This window comes from Ahaetulla prasina, chromosome 1 (genome assembly GCF_028640845.1).
Source record: "Ahaetulla prasina isolate Xishuangbanna chromosome 1, ASM2864084v1, whole genome shotgun sequence".
NCBI classification, from domain to species: Eukaryota; Metazoa; Chordata; class Lepidosauria; order Squamata; family Colubridae; genus Ahaetulla; species Ahaetulla prasina.
Window position 1 is genome coordinate 85,414,257 of NC_080539.1, and position 14,477 is coordinate 85,428,733.

General features: G+C 43.1%; 1 protein-coding gene across 1 annotated transcript in view; it reads right to left on the bottom strand.

Annotated features, from left to right (window-relative positions):
• The window catches only part of PGBD5 (piggyBac transposable element derived 5), a 93,802-nt gene extending 79,884 nt beyond the window's left edge, over positions 1-13,918 (bottom strand). Inside the window, exon 1 of the mRNA XM_058166858.1 lies at positions 13,208-13,918. Within this exon, the coding sequence (XP_058022841.1) occupies positions 13,208-13,901 (694 nt within the window). The 5' untranslated portion in view covers positions 13,902-13,918. The remainder of the gene's footprint in view (positions 1-13,207) is intronic.
• Between the last annotated feature and the right edge of the window lie 559 nt (positions 13,919-14,477).

A 14,477-nucleotide genomic window follows, 5' to 3' on the forward strand; every position in this document is an offset into this window, starting at 1 on the left:
TTTGTATGTAAGTACACATTTTTCAAGACACTGATTTGCACCTGTCTACACAGTTGTCCCAAGAGGAAGGGGACTTCTGTTTCTGACTTTGAACTGCTTTTGAATGCTTCAAACGCTTGGACAATCTTCTCAAATAATCTTCCTTTTAAAAAAATTACCATACATACTCTACTGGGGTGAAAAATGTATCACATTTCTAAGGCTGCTCAACTCTGTAATGACTGTGAGCAGCATACAACATAAACAAATAAATCCATAACAATATAACAAATAACAAGAATGATATATGTCCCCAAACAGCAATAAAATATACAACTCTGAGTATAAAACATTCCTTTAAGAAAGGGGTCTCTAACCTTGGCCACTTTAAGACTTGGCCACTGTCTTTAAGACAGCTTTACTAGCTGAGGAACTCTGGGAGTTGAAGTCCACAAGTCTTAAAGTGTCCAAGATTGGAGACCTCTGCTTTAAGAGACCCAGTAAAAAAGTCGGTTTTGGGGACCCATCTAAACAAAGTCAGGGTAGAGATCATATAAACCTCTTGGGGTATGTTGTTCCAGAGAGCAACCACGAGAAGAGAAAGCCCACCTTCTGAACTTATAAGATGGCTTTGAGCCATGGTGGCACAGTGGATAAAATGCAGTACTGCAGGCTACTTCTGCTGCTCACCGGCTGCCAGCAGTTCGGCAGTTCAGGTCTCACCAGGCTCAAGGTTGACTCAGCCTTCCATCCTTCCGAGGTGGGTAAAATGAGGACCCAGATTGTTGGGGGTAATAGGTTGACTTTACAACCCCCTCTAAGTTGCCTACTTAGAGAGGGCTGTAAAGCACTGTGAAGCAGTACATAAGTCTAAGTGCTATTTCTATTGCTATTGTTTAACTGATGGAACCTAAAGCATGCCAACCCTGTCTGATCATGCAGGATCAGCAGAAACCACAGGAGACAGATATTCCCTGAATTAAATAAGCAGGCCCTTTGCCATAAACAGATTATTTTGTGATTATTCAGCATATAATTATATATCCTCGGTAGTACTTAACATAATTTTAAATGAACAGTTTAGAAGCAACTCTCTCAGAAAGTTCAGACGAGCAGGAGACTTGTGGAAAGAGCTCCATCTGATATACCAGTAGCACCTTTTTCTGGATCAAACACCCCTTCAGACAAATTACAAGAAGTGGTAATACCACTTTATACTGCACTGGTGAGACCACATTTGGAATATTGTGTCCAATTCTGGTCACCATGATATAAAAAAGATGCTAAGATCTTAGAAAGAATGAAGTGATGATGATAAGGGATATGGAGGTTAAACTATACAATGAATGATTGAGGGAACTGAGTATATCTAATAAAACAAAGAGAATAACTAGGGGTGATGTGATAGCAGTCTTCCAGTACTTGAAGGGCTATCACAGAGAAGAAGGGGTCAACCTATTCTTCAAAACACCTGAGGACAGGACAGGAAGTAACAGGTGGAAGATCATTAAAGAGAGATCCAACCTAACAGAATAACAGAGTTGGAAGGAACGTTGGAGGTCCTCTAGTCCAACCCCATGCTCAAGCAGGAGACCCTATATCATTTCAGACAAATGGTTGTGCCAATCTTTTCTTAAAAGTCTCCAGTGATGGAGCACCCACAGCTTCTGAAAGCAAGCCATTCCTCCGGTTAATTGTTCTCACTGTCAGGAAATTTCTCCTTAGTTTTAGGTTGCTCAGTTTTCATCCATTTATTTATTTATTTTATTTGTTCGTACTTTTATACCGCCCTATCTCCCTAGGGACTCAGGGTGGTTTACAGCCAAATAAAACATATATATATACAGAATAAAACATTAATTTAAAAAACTTATTAAATAGGCCGAATATTTAAAATAGAAATATAAATGATAAAACCCCATTAAAACCAGATTTAAAATTTAAAAATTCTAGTCCAGTCCTGCGCAGATAAATAGATGTGTCTTAAGCTCGCGGCGGAAGGTTCGAAGGTCAGGAAGTTGGCGAAGTCCTGGGGGAAGCTCGTTCCAGAGGGTGGGAGCCCCCACAGAAAAGGCCCTTCCCCTGGGTGTCGCCAGTCAGCACTGCCGAGCGCACTGCCGAGCGCACGGGTCGGTGAGAGGCAATCGGTGGCAGCAGACGGTCCCGTAAGTAGCCCGGCCCTATGCCATGGAGCGCTTTAAAGATAATTACCAAAACCTTGAAGCGCACCCGGAAGGCCACAGGCAGCCAGTGCAGTCTGCACAGGAGAGGTGTTACATGGGAGCCATGAGGGGCTCCCTCTATCACCCGCGCAGCCGCATTCTGAACTACCTGGAGTCTCCGGGTGCTCCTCAAGGGGAGCCCCATATAGAGAGCATTGCAGTATTCCAGACGAGATGTCACGAGAGCATGAGTGACCGTGCATAGGGCATCCCGGTCTAGAAAGGGGCGCAACTGGCGCACCAGGCGAACCTGGTAAAAAGCTCTCCTGGAGACGGCCATCAAATGGTCTTCAAAAGACAGCCGTCCATCCAGGAGAATGCCCAAGTTGCACACCCTCTTCATTGGGGCCAATGACTCGCCCCCAACAGTCAGCCGCGGCTGCAGCTGACTGTACCGGGATGCCGGTATCCACAGCCACTCTGTCTTGGAGGGATTGAGCTTGAGCCTGTTTCTCCCCATCCAGACCCGTACGGCTTCCAGGCACCGGGACAGCACTTCGATAGCTTCGTTGGGGTGGCCCGGTGTGGAAAAGTACAGCTGAGTATCGTCAGGGTACAGCTGGTACCTCACACTGAAACCACTGATGATCTCACCCAGCGGCTTCATATAGATGTCCATTGCTTCATGTCTTGCCTTTTGGAACCTAGCAGTAAGAAGAAATTTTCTGACAGTGAGAATTAATCAATGGAATGGCTTATCTCTGGAAGTTGTGCTTCATCACTGGAAATTTTCAAGAAGAGACTAGACAGCCATTTGTCATCTGGGATGGTACAGGATCTCCTGCTTGAGCAGGGGATTGGTTTAGAAAATCTGCAAGATCTCTTCCAACCCTCTAAGTTGGAAGCTCTAAGTTCTATGACTTTGTCATCTTGAAGTTTGACTACTGCAATGAGCTCTCAAGGGGGTGTCCTTGAATCCCAATTGGAAGCTCCAATAGATCCAGAATGTAGCATAGCAGTTGTGATAGGCTTGGCTCGGCATCCCCACATTTGACAACTTTATTTCATAAGCTGCGCTGGTTGCCAAGGTAGTTTCCAGTATAGTTCAAAGTGCTGATCATCACCTAGAAAGTCTTACATGGCCTAGGGCTGGGTGTATCAACTATTTCATGTGGCTTTTGCTTCTACCTCAGATTCAAATTCTTCTTAAGTGATCATTGTCTTGGTTGCAGCTCTTCTTAGTTTCTCGGGGTTATTCTTACTGCCCTATTATGCTGGATCAATTTTTAATCTATTCCTATTTACTTGTTGTTTTTATATTATTCTTTATTTCACGAGTCACCCAGAGTCATTGAAGTCAAACTGCATCAAAATTCAGTGAATGAATGAATCTTGCTTGTTTTTGCAGTAAAAATGTATAGCTAGATACCAAAATGACAATTAGAGACAAACAGATATGCCTAGAACATTTTTGCACTATGTAGTTCCCATCATGACATAATTTCTGCTGATGGAAGTCAAACTAATGAACCCAAATGTTCTTGAACGTGATAAATGGTGTATTTGTCTTTTCTAAATCTATTTATTATCTTTTGAGGATCCCAGTATTATTGAAGGATGGTTGCTTTGTCAAGGTCCACTTAGACTTTCTACTTTCCAGTGCTACATAACATATTTGTTTGGTTTAATAAGACTAAACTGCTGTGGTTTTGTATTTATGTATACATTGCCAAAGAACATTGAATGTCACTCTCAAACTAGACAAACCAGTTCCCATGAGACAATTTAATTCCCCGGTTGTTCCTATTGTGACTGAACTTGTAAATGAATAATGTGGAAATGAAGAGAGCGGTAGATATAAGAGATGAGACTTTTACACTGTGGAACCAAGATGTGGAATAATTTCTTGATGAGTATCCTCCTAGCAGCAAATTTTTAAAAGTTTTTAAAATAGTCTGTGTTTTCATCCAAAAAAAAATTAGCTTTACAATCCAGGGTGGGGTGGGGAGCCATCCAGGGGTAGGCTCTGGGCAGGGGTACTAATCAGCAGGTTCTGACAGGTTCTGGAGAACCGGTAGCGGAAATTTTTAGTAGTTCGGAGAACTGGCAAATACCACCTCTGGCTGGCCCCAGAGTGGGGTGGGAATGGAGATTTTGAGTATCCTTGCCACTAAGCCACACCCACAGAACCGGTAGTAAAAAAAATTGAATTCCATCACTGCTGCTGGGGTTCACAAAGGTTCAGGAGAACATCTAGGTAAGATTCTGTGCAGTTCAGAGAACCCCCAAATCCCACTCCTGGCTGCCCCCCCCCAGGAGTCCCCACATGTCCTGTTTTGGATGCAGGTAAGTGCAGGGCGCATGAGGAGGCTCACAGGGCGAAAAACGGGCCTAATACAAGTTCGGGAAGGCCAGAAATAGGCCTCCGGAGCCTCAGGAGGCCATTTTTGCCCTGCCAGAGGCTCGAGGAAAGCCTCCAGAGCCTGGGGAGGGCAAAAACGCCCTGCCTGCCGCCATGGTGCAGGAGGCCGACTAGGCCACGCTCACCATGGCCACCCCCACCCAGCAATCAGGCAGAGAACCCCTTGCTAAAATTTTTGAAGCCATCTGTCACCTCCTCCTCTCCTACCTCATTTCAGAGAGAGACAGGACTTTCAACTGAATGTTCTCACTGGATGGGTGGACTCCAACCCTGTCATAACCCAGTGCTATATTGTTATCACTTCAGTGTTTGTTTTAGAATTCTCCTAGATTTAATCATCTCATAAGTCCTCGTCATGACAAAGCCACAGAATCAGTGGTGAAATCTGAACCAGTTTATTACTGGTTTGGTGGCTGCGCATGCGCATGTGTGCTGCATGCCAAATACGTGCTGTGTTTGCGCGTGCACAGTGCGCACCACACACCAAATGCCAGGTATGCGCACACAGATGCGCAGTGCACTCATGGGGTAAGTAGAAGAGCGTGCGTGGGGAATGATCAGCTGTGGCGTGCAATCTTTTTTTTTACTTTTAAAAGCATTTTTTACAACCTATTCAGGCGAATAGGTTGTAAAAAAATGCTTTTAAAAGTAAAAAAAAAAGGTTGACGATTGTGCAGCTCAGCTGTGTTCATCAGAGCCTTTTTTTTTATTTTACTTTTTTAAAGCATTTTTACTACCGGTTCCAGAGAACCGGTAGTAAAAAAATGCTTATTTTTTAAAAAAAAAAAGTTCCGATGATCGCGCGTCACTCACCTGATCATCGGAAGTTGTTTTTTTTTTACATTTTTTACTACTTGTTCCACGAACCAGTAGCCTTTTTTACTAGTGGTTCAGGCGAACCAGACCCTCTTCAGCCGAAGAGGTTGTAGAAAATATGCTTTTAAAAGGCTCCTCTGGCGATCCCAGCTGAGTTGCCTGATCGTCAGGGGCTTTTTTTTTTCTTTTAAAGGCAAAAAAATGCTTTTAAAAGAAAACAAAAGCCTCTGACAATCAGGCAACTCATCTGGGATTGTCAGAGGAGCCTTTTAAAAGAATTTTTTCTATAGCCTCTTTGGCCGAAGAGGTTGAAGAAAAAATGCTTTTAAAAGTAAAAAAAAAAAAGTTGGCTACGCCCACCCAGTCACATTACCCCCACCACCAAGCCACACCCACAGAACCGGTAGTAACAAATTTTACATTTCACCCCTGTGTCACCTGTAGTCCTTTTTGCCACCTCTGGCACTCTTCTGGAAAGCCATCTATTGTATGGGGTGGATCTGAAGAAATGCAATGGGAGTGGCCTAATGAGAGAAGGTAAAAGAGTCCCTGAGGATTTTACTCCGCTAGTTGTTGCCTACTATAGGGGGTAGTGCTCATCTCTGTTTCAAAGCCATTGAGCCATGGTCATGTGTCCAGCATCGCATCACGGTTACCTTCCCACCTAAGTGGTACCTATTTATCTGATCTCATTGGCATGCTTTCAAACTGCTAGGTTGGCAGGAGTTGGGCTGAGGATGGAAGCACACCCTGTCACGTAGTGCTTGGGTCTCGAACCGAGGCTGCTGGCTTTCCAGCCGACAAGCCCAGCGTTTTAACCACTGACCCACTGCACCACCCCTCTGAGAAAAGGAAACTAACCAAAATGTATGCCCTCCTTGTCTGTTCACACTACCACCTACTGAATCAAAAAAACTTTTTTTTTCAGCATGAACTCACCATTAGATATAAAACACTGCATTACCTTATTTATTATATACAGTAACTTTATTATATACTATACAATATGATACTGATTTAAATAAGACATATGCTTCCTTTCCTAAAATATAGGAGCATTAAACTTGCAATTGTATAAAAGGATGAAAAAAATGTTCATTGAAGCCACTTGGAATCATGGAGCTCAGTTTTAAAATCCTTCTTTTAAACTCTTCTTTCTAAGACAAAATTAGCAGCTCATTTTAAGCATTTTTCTAGTAAGAAAATAACTAATAACATTATCATGGAGTAAATAACTCCATGGCTAACTCCTTCAATGAACTTTTTGATGATAATATATCTTTTGCTGAAACTTGTTAATGTATACTTCTGTTAGTGTGGCTTCAAATAATACCATTAAATGCCCAAAATGCTACAATGCAAAACAAAACAAATGGTAACAAATGTGTTAATGTGAAGTTGGCTGAAGGTATTTAGTACATTTTCTCCTTTAACTCTGGTCTACCAAGATTTCACTTTCCGTAAGGGTATACACAGATTTTTAGCCATTACAAGACAGCAAGGTCTCAGTTCTTTGTATTTCATATATTCCTATTGACATTTGAAGATTTGACTAGCTGGAATACCAGTAAATGTTCTTTTTCATTTTATTATCAAGGAGCAGAGCCTGGATTTATACACACACTGCGTCAAAACATGTTTTGTTTAGCTTTGACTTAGTCTGTTCTGCAATCCAAGCCTATTTTGATTTATTCAATAAAACTGTGGTTAAACAATTCACAATAAAGCAGGGATGACTATAATTGGGGTGGGGTAAGAGGCCTAGACAGCAGACATGGTCAAAACCCCCTACCCCTTTTTCTATGCATCCACATAATGTCCATATACACAGGGGTGCGGTTGCAATTCATGTCTACCATCTTGCTCTCTCTCTCTCTCTCTCACACACACACACACTTCCCCCTCCTGTAATTAAATATAATAGGTGAATTTAGTCAATATGCTTAACTGGCTCAAGGAGAGCTAACAAAAAGTTGCAGACAGGGCTGCCTTTGAATCAGTTTTGTGCCTAAGGTAGGACTCAAAGTCTCAAAGACTCAAAGTTTCTGACCTTCAGGGGAGAACCTTACAACAAACTGGCTTTCAGCATGAGGTACAAATACTTACATACAGTCAGAGAGGGAATTAAAAAAGGATCATTTGAGTACAGGATTCTTTGGGGAGAAACTAACCAATCTCAGTCTGCCAGGTAATGAAACCAGGGAAGTAAGAATTAACTTTTCTTCCTGCTGCTAGCAATAAATCCTAGAGGAATCCTGTGAAACAGGAGTTGTTCTATAGGAGCTCCTTTTTACTATTGACATAAAGTACACACCTGAAATCTCCATTATTTATTTCCCCTCAAAATTAAAAGCAAGCAGAACAGAAGGAAATAACAACCTCCCATCCATCAAGGGAAAAGATGTAGAAAATGCCAAGTTTCCATCTGGCAGGACATTGGTGGTGGTATGCTCCCAGCATACCTGGGCAAATAATTACCCCAGGTGAGTGCAAATACAACCATTAGATAATGTAGGGCTGGCCACTGTGTTTCCACCACTTATCCCCCAGACTTGTGAAGCTAAAAAGAACCACAATTGCAACACGGCATTCCTCCGGAATAGAAGTGTCCTAATACAGAAATCATTTTCATAAACTTCTAAAAACTTCTACACTATGTAGTCGTTTTTTGTTTGTTTGTTTGATTGATTTGTGGTTTGCTCATTTGTTGCGGTACTTCTAACTTGCTCTGCTTTCTATATCTGATTTAATCAGAAAAGGTGGGCCCTTCAGGTCTTTTCTCTTAAAAGATGTCATCTAACAAGATGTAAGCAGTGCACCTTCCTACTAGTAGTAGGGCCCCCTGCCCTGTGGAACAGTATCCTCCCTGAAGTCTAGCACTTCTAGTCTTCTGGAAGGCCTGAAAAAGCTGGCTTCTTCTCTTGGGATAGAAACTATACAGTCCAGAAACTATGATTGTTTATGTAGTGAGGCCACCAGGGTTTGTACTTTTTTGGGATGCTGGTTTTTGTTACTTCTTTTATTGTTCACATTGGGAGCCACCCAGAGTTATGGTACAAAAGCAAAGTGGCCATATATGTTTCATAAACAAATAAATATAAGTATAAAGAAGAAAAATATTAGTTGACCATAAACACCATTTTGCCATTCTGTGAGGCAATTGAAGAGAGGAAAACTGTGTGACTCAAGAGGTATCTAACTCAATTCCAAAGTATTTTTCAGAAAAAAACAAATATAAAATCTATCTTAAATTCATACAATCCGAAATGTTTTCCAGTTCTCAATTTTACTAAATCCATGGTTTCACCTTATGAAGAATAGAAGTAAGCATAATTAAAATCAACAGGTTATATATTTTTTTGAACATACTGAGGTTCAAAGGGCAAATTTTAATATTCCACAAGGGTTGGGCTATAACTAAATTCCAAAGGTGAGTTATGTTTCTATTGGCTTATTCATGCTCTAAGACATGAAAGCACAACACACACAAAGCCATCCAAAACCTGTGGGGGTAAACCTGTGACACTTTGATGTTGCTGAAAGAGAACTCCCAGCAGCAACAGCCAATAAGGCTAATTGTGAAGAATGCTAGGAGCTATAATTCAGCAACATCTGGAGAGCCGTAAGTTACCACTCCAATGAAAGGCTGGCTTTCATAGGACTGTACAGTACAGTTCCTGATCTGTTGCTCTACAAGCCTTGTTGCAATCACAGCGATTATGTAACCGCTGACTTTGCCTGGCTGCGATAAAGGAACCTTCTCAAAATGTCTAGACAGATTCCCATTTTGATATATACTTTAATCGGACTCCAGCCAATCCTAACGGCAATTGGGAAAACTTGTATATATAAGGTTAGCCTACATAAGCTTCATCTTATCTGAGTTAGTCTCCTCAAGCATAGATAAACAAATTCACAGTATGTTTCTTGAGCTATGCCCCATGTTTAGGCGTAAATAAATATGAAGTTCCTTGGAGCATTTTTTTAAAAAAAACATTTTGTCTAATGCATCTTAATACTAAATAGGTACAAAAAGGAAGGTGATTGAAAAGTACATCATGCTGCAGCCATCAAGAAATCTGAGGAAGCAGTTTATCTAGACCTGTCTGAGTTAGATTCCAGGCTGAAATTTAGAATAGACAGCCTCGGTTGTACTTGCCGATGATCAGTGGCAGAGCCAGGATGGGGCTGGTAACATCTATCCTTATGCTCCTTTCTCTCTCCAGCAGTTTTTGAAACCATCAACCATGTTATCCTTCTGGCTAAGCTCCAGGATTTTGAAATTGCTTTACTGCAGTTCTTTTCCTTCATTCACAGTCCGTTCCAGTTGGAGGTTGATTAAAGGGATAGTGAGATATTGCTCCCTCAATTTCTTCTTTGTGGGGTATCACAGGACTTGAACCTCATACCTCATTTACAGTTTACATGATATGGGGGGGGGGGCGGATTTGGGATTTGCTATAAGCGGTATGCTAAAGATGCCCGATTATATGTTTCTACCCCGGGCCAGCCAAGTGAAGCTGACAAAGCTCTGTCCCCATGCTTGGATATGGAAAAACTATACCTAGCTCAGTCAAGACCAAAGTAGCTGTTGCTAGTGTCATCTAGATCCAGGGAAATTCCATTTTAAACTTGGATAGGGTATCACTTATCTATGCAAGAGTGGTGCACAGTCTGGAGGGGGGTGTCTTCTTGAACTGAAAGCTCCTGCTTAAAGAGCAGGTGGCAACTATGGGCAAAAGAGTCTTTGCACACTCCCAGTTGTACTCTTCCCTGAATCAGTAGGCCCTTCAGACAGTCACTCAGGGAGTAATCTCTTCCTACACATTTATTTGAATGGGGCTGTTCTTGAAGACCCCTCAGAAGCTTCAACTGGTCCAGAATACAGAGGTGCAGACAATGATGGGCATGCCTCAGTATGCCCAAGTGATAAGTGTTTCATGAGCTGCATTGATTTCAAATTTGCTGCCAGTTGTGATTTCAAGGAGCTGGTTATGACCTGCATGACGTTGGGCCCAGTTATTTGAGGAACCATGTAACTGCAGCCAGTATGAGCCAGTAGGGCTGCACTTTCCAAATCCCTTCAGTTAAATTAAATTGCCTTTCAGGAACCAGGAAGCATGTCTACTTGTCATAATATCTGTCTTCTAGAATTAGAGTCTTTTTGAGAGCTTGGTGATTTCCACCTGGATGGTGTTCCAGATGCTTAAAAAACTGACTGCTTTCCCAGACCTGGGTTAGGGTAGCTGGAGCCCTCTGTGGAGTGTGTCTGTATATGTTTTCTGTGCTGTTGGCCAAAATTTGCATTTTTTTTCCAAATCTGGAGAGGTCATTGCCCACACTTAAATATTTTATTTTGAAAATAGCAAAGCAAAATATTACAGGCTAGAAAATAATTTTCTGGGGAAAAAATTTCCCTCCCTTCAAAATTCTAATAAATACTAGACCAGTTTGAAAAAGGCTTATTTCTAAAAAATCTATTGCCAAGTGTACCTCAGCAGGTGGCAGCACCCGGTTAAACTTGTCTAGGCATGGAAGCTAAGCAGATTTGGTCCTGGTTAGTACTAGGGCAAAACAGACTATTAAGTCTTCCAGATATATTGGCTAGATTTATGATTTTGAAAAACTTTCAGATGAAAGCAGTAGTAAATCACTTAGTTTGCTAGGAAACAACAGATGTGTCTATAAAATCACCTGGAATCAAAAGAGGCTTTATTTCACTTGTTTTTATCACCTTCTATGGTCCAAAAGGCTTTCTTATTCCATAACTAAGCAGAATGAATGTTCAGCATAATTAAGGGATAGTGCATTGTGCAAATGGCAAAACACAACAATAAAAATGTCACTCACCCAAACTATCACCTTCCAAAGACATCTAGTCTTGCACATATTGTACGATGCTGTATTTGTTAGACCCAGTTAAGAATTGTGCATAGGTTTCTAACTTTGACTTTCGTAACTTGTATCTTTGGAAGTCTCATCTAATGTAGACAATCAACAAACTATATACATTAATTCAATGATTTTTTTTTACATACAGCCCAGGTGAAAGCAACGAAGATCTGCAATTTGTGCAATAGTACAAAATGCCCGAATCTTGCATCATGTGTTCTACTTTTCATAATTATCTTTATGGCTGATTCATGCATGAATGTTTATAACTCATAGTTCATTATTCAATGACTCTTGGCTCTATATGCTTTTTTTGGAGGAAAACCAGATCATTATAGGATGATTAAAAAAGCTGGCTGTATACTATATATTATATGACCATCTTGTATCTTCCTGGCAACCAAAGAAGGAACATTCAATTGCAGAATTTAACCCCTAATTGTCAAAAGCAATGAGCAACAACTCCTTACTCTCAAACATATCCCTGCTTTACTTGCATGTTGATTCTACTAAGAAAAAGTGATTTGTCAGTTTCTGAGACTGTTTTCCAAAGGAAAACCTTTCCAAATTCTTGACAATATTAAAATGAAACCAAAGCAAACTGAAGCTAAAAAGCCACTTGCAGTTGTTTTTCTGACCCCAGCTCTCAAAGGGTTAATAACAAAAAATGAAGAATTCAGTAAACTAGAGTGCATTAGACATTCAGAGCTAGGCTGTCACAGTTATCCTGGAGATCCAAAATTCTTTACAGATGCCCAAAAGATATTCAGATGTTTACGGATGGTTACTGCCCAATTCTTTACAATTAGCTGGCATGGCTCAGCAGCTGAATACCCAGGTTCTTGCAGTAAGAAAGTCCTGATCTACCACAACAGTTCATATTACTTGGAAGATGCAGATTATTTGAAATATATGTTAGATTACAGCTAGCAGGATTGCCAGCAGCCCCGACATATGTGAGAATAACAGATCGAGGGGAGTTATGGTATACGGCTGTCCCTTTACCTATAGTGTCACATCCCAAGGCACATTTTAAAAAAAATAAATCAGGCAGCTCAGTAGCCCAGGATTTTTGCATTTCAGAATGTATGCAACCCATTATATATTTGTAATTGCTTTGAAGATGTACCCTCGAAGCAGATTTGGACACATAGATTGTTTCCTACTTCCCCATTTTATATCACTGAATTATATTCACTTTGACTTGAAACTACAGGAATAAAATTTCAGTGACTGCCATTGGCAGGAGGTCTGCCTCCTTCTTGCACCTGCACAATTTTCTCCCGTAAAGGAGTCTTGCCCTGACTCCTACAATGTAGCCTGACAAGAACTACAATTGAGGAGCCTGTTTTTCCACACAGCTGTGCTTTTCCACAAAACCCCTTCTTGACTTTTTCCACTTGCAGAAAAAGAGCAGAGGCAATACAACCACAACCAACGCAACAGAGGGTCGCCAGAACTAGCTACACTTCTGTGGAAACAAAGTGAATGCCACCCTTTTAAGGCAGCCATCCCCTCCCCCCTCCGGCTGAGCTAGACCACTCTCACCATGTGCCACCATGACTATTGAACACCCGAGCCAAGAGTGATGGTAGTTAGAGTCCAAACCATTTGGAAGGCACAGGAATGAGGGAAACTGATTTAAGGAAAGGACTGCTTCTTTATAACCCAATGGGGAGAAGAAGCAGTCTATTCCAGCATTGAGTCCGGGCGTCTTTCCTAACCCAAAGATTCTTCGCCTAAGGTGGAGTTCCGGGATGCTTTGGAAATATCGGGTTGATGGGATCGGGCGACCTCTCACTGCCTCGTTTCGTCAACCCCACTTTCTCCCATACTCCTCCAGAACAGGAGCCCTACTTCTGCAGCACACACGCACAGAGAGACCCACACATCCTGAGTCACCGGCCAAGTCATTCGGAGACGCGAGCCGATTTACCGCTGCTATCCTTGAAGGAAGGGGTCGGGGTGTTCCGCAGGCTCTGGCTCCAGCCCCTCTCGCTTTCCTCTTCCTCCTCCCGCTGCTGTTGCTCCGCGGGACCCAGGAAACTCGCCTCCAAGCCACCCTGCACTTGCTGCTGCTGCTGCTCTTTCTCCTGCTCTTCCGCTGCCGACGCCTTGGAGCTTTGGCGTCCACCAGTCCTGCCCCGATGGCTGCGTCCTCCCTCGGGGGTTTCGCCCTCCTCCTCCTCCTCTTCTTCCTCGGAGGCAGAGCGGGACTCCGCGGTGGTGCTGTAAAATGGGTTGCCGCTGCTGTCCTGGCCCGATTCCCCGAAGACATCGTCGGAAATCTGCAGGCTTTCATAGCGGCAGCGGGCTGCCTCTAGTAGGGACAGCGCCTTGAGCCGCTGCCCGCCGCCGCCGCCGCCGCCGCCGCCCTCCGCCATCATCTCCACCGGCGGCGTCAGCAGCCGCCCTCGCTCGGACGGATCCTCCGGCCGCAGGCAGCAACCCAGCAGCAGGAGCGGCTCGGTCACCGAAGTAGGCAAGCAGGCTGGGGAAACATCGGTTCCGCCACCGCTTTCTCCTCCTCCACCGCCTCCGCCACCTCGGAGCCCAGCCTCCCGCTCTCCCCGGCACAACCCGCCCCTGTGTGTGTGCAGAGCCATGGGTGGAAGCAGCCAGCTTAACATCTCTTCCAGTACCTCCTCATCTAGCCAATTACAGCTGCAGTCCTAAAACGAGAGGTGGGGTTTTATGAGGGCTCCCGATGCCCTGAGACCGCCCATTCCCCGCCTTTCAGTGGGAGGGTCTCCGCCGTTTAAAATCACAGAGTTGGTTTTGAGAAAAAAAGACGAGAGGCTGCGCAGAGTCTACTGATCCAACGCGAGAAGTTTGCAAGTGGCTAATTAACTCCGAGTCATGCGCTAAAGATGCTTGATGCCTTTCTCCACGCAGCCAGTTCCCCGGATCTCCGTGGGATCTATCTTGGGAAGAGATAGCTTAGCGTCTTTCCCCGGGTTGTTGTTTTTTAACGCTACTGGAAGGAGCTGTCCGACGCTCAGGTGCTGAAGACCACAACTCCTCCTGGAGTCCTACCGCAAGACCCTTTTAGATTACGAATTAAGGCGGTAATTACAGTAATTATAAGAAGTTGAACTCACCACCGATTATTAAAGATTTGGCACATGTTCAGGTAGGAAGACGGCAAGCAGCAGGACCCAGTAGGAGGCAAGCCTGGAGCCAGAAAGGAATTAGAAAAATTGCAT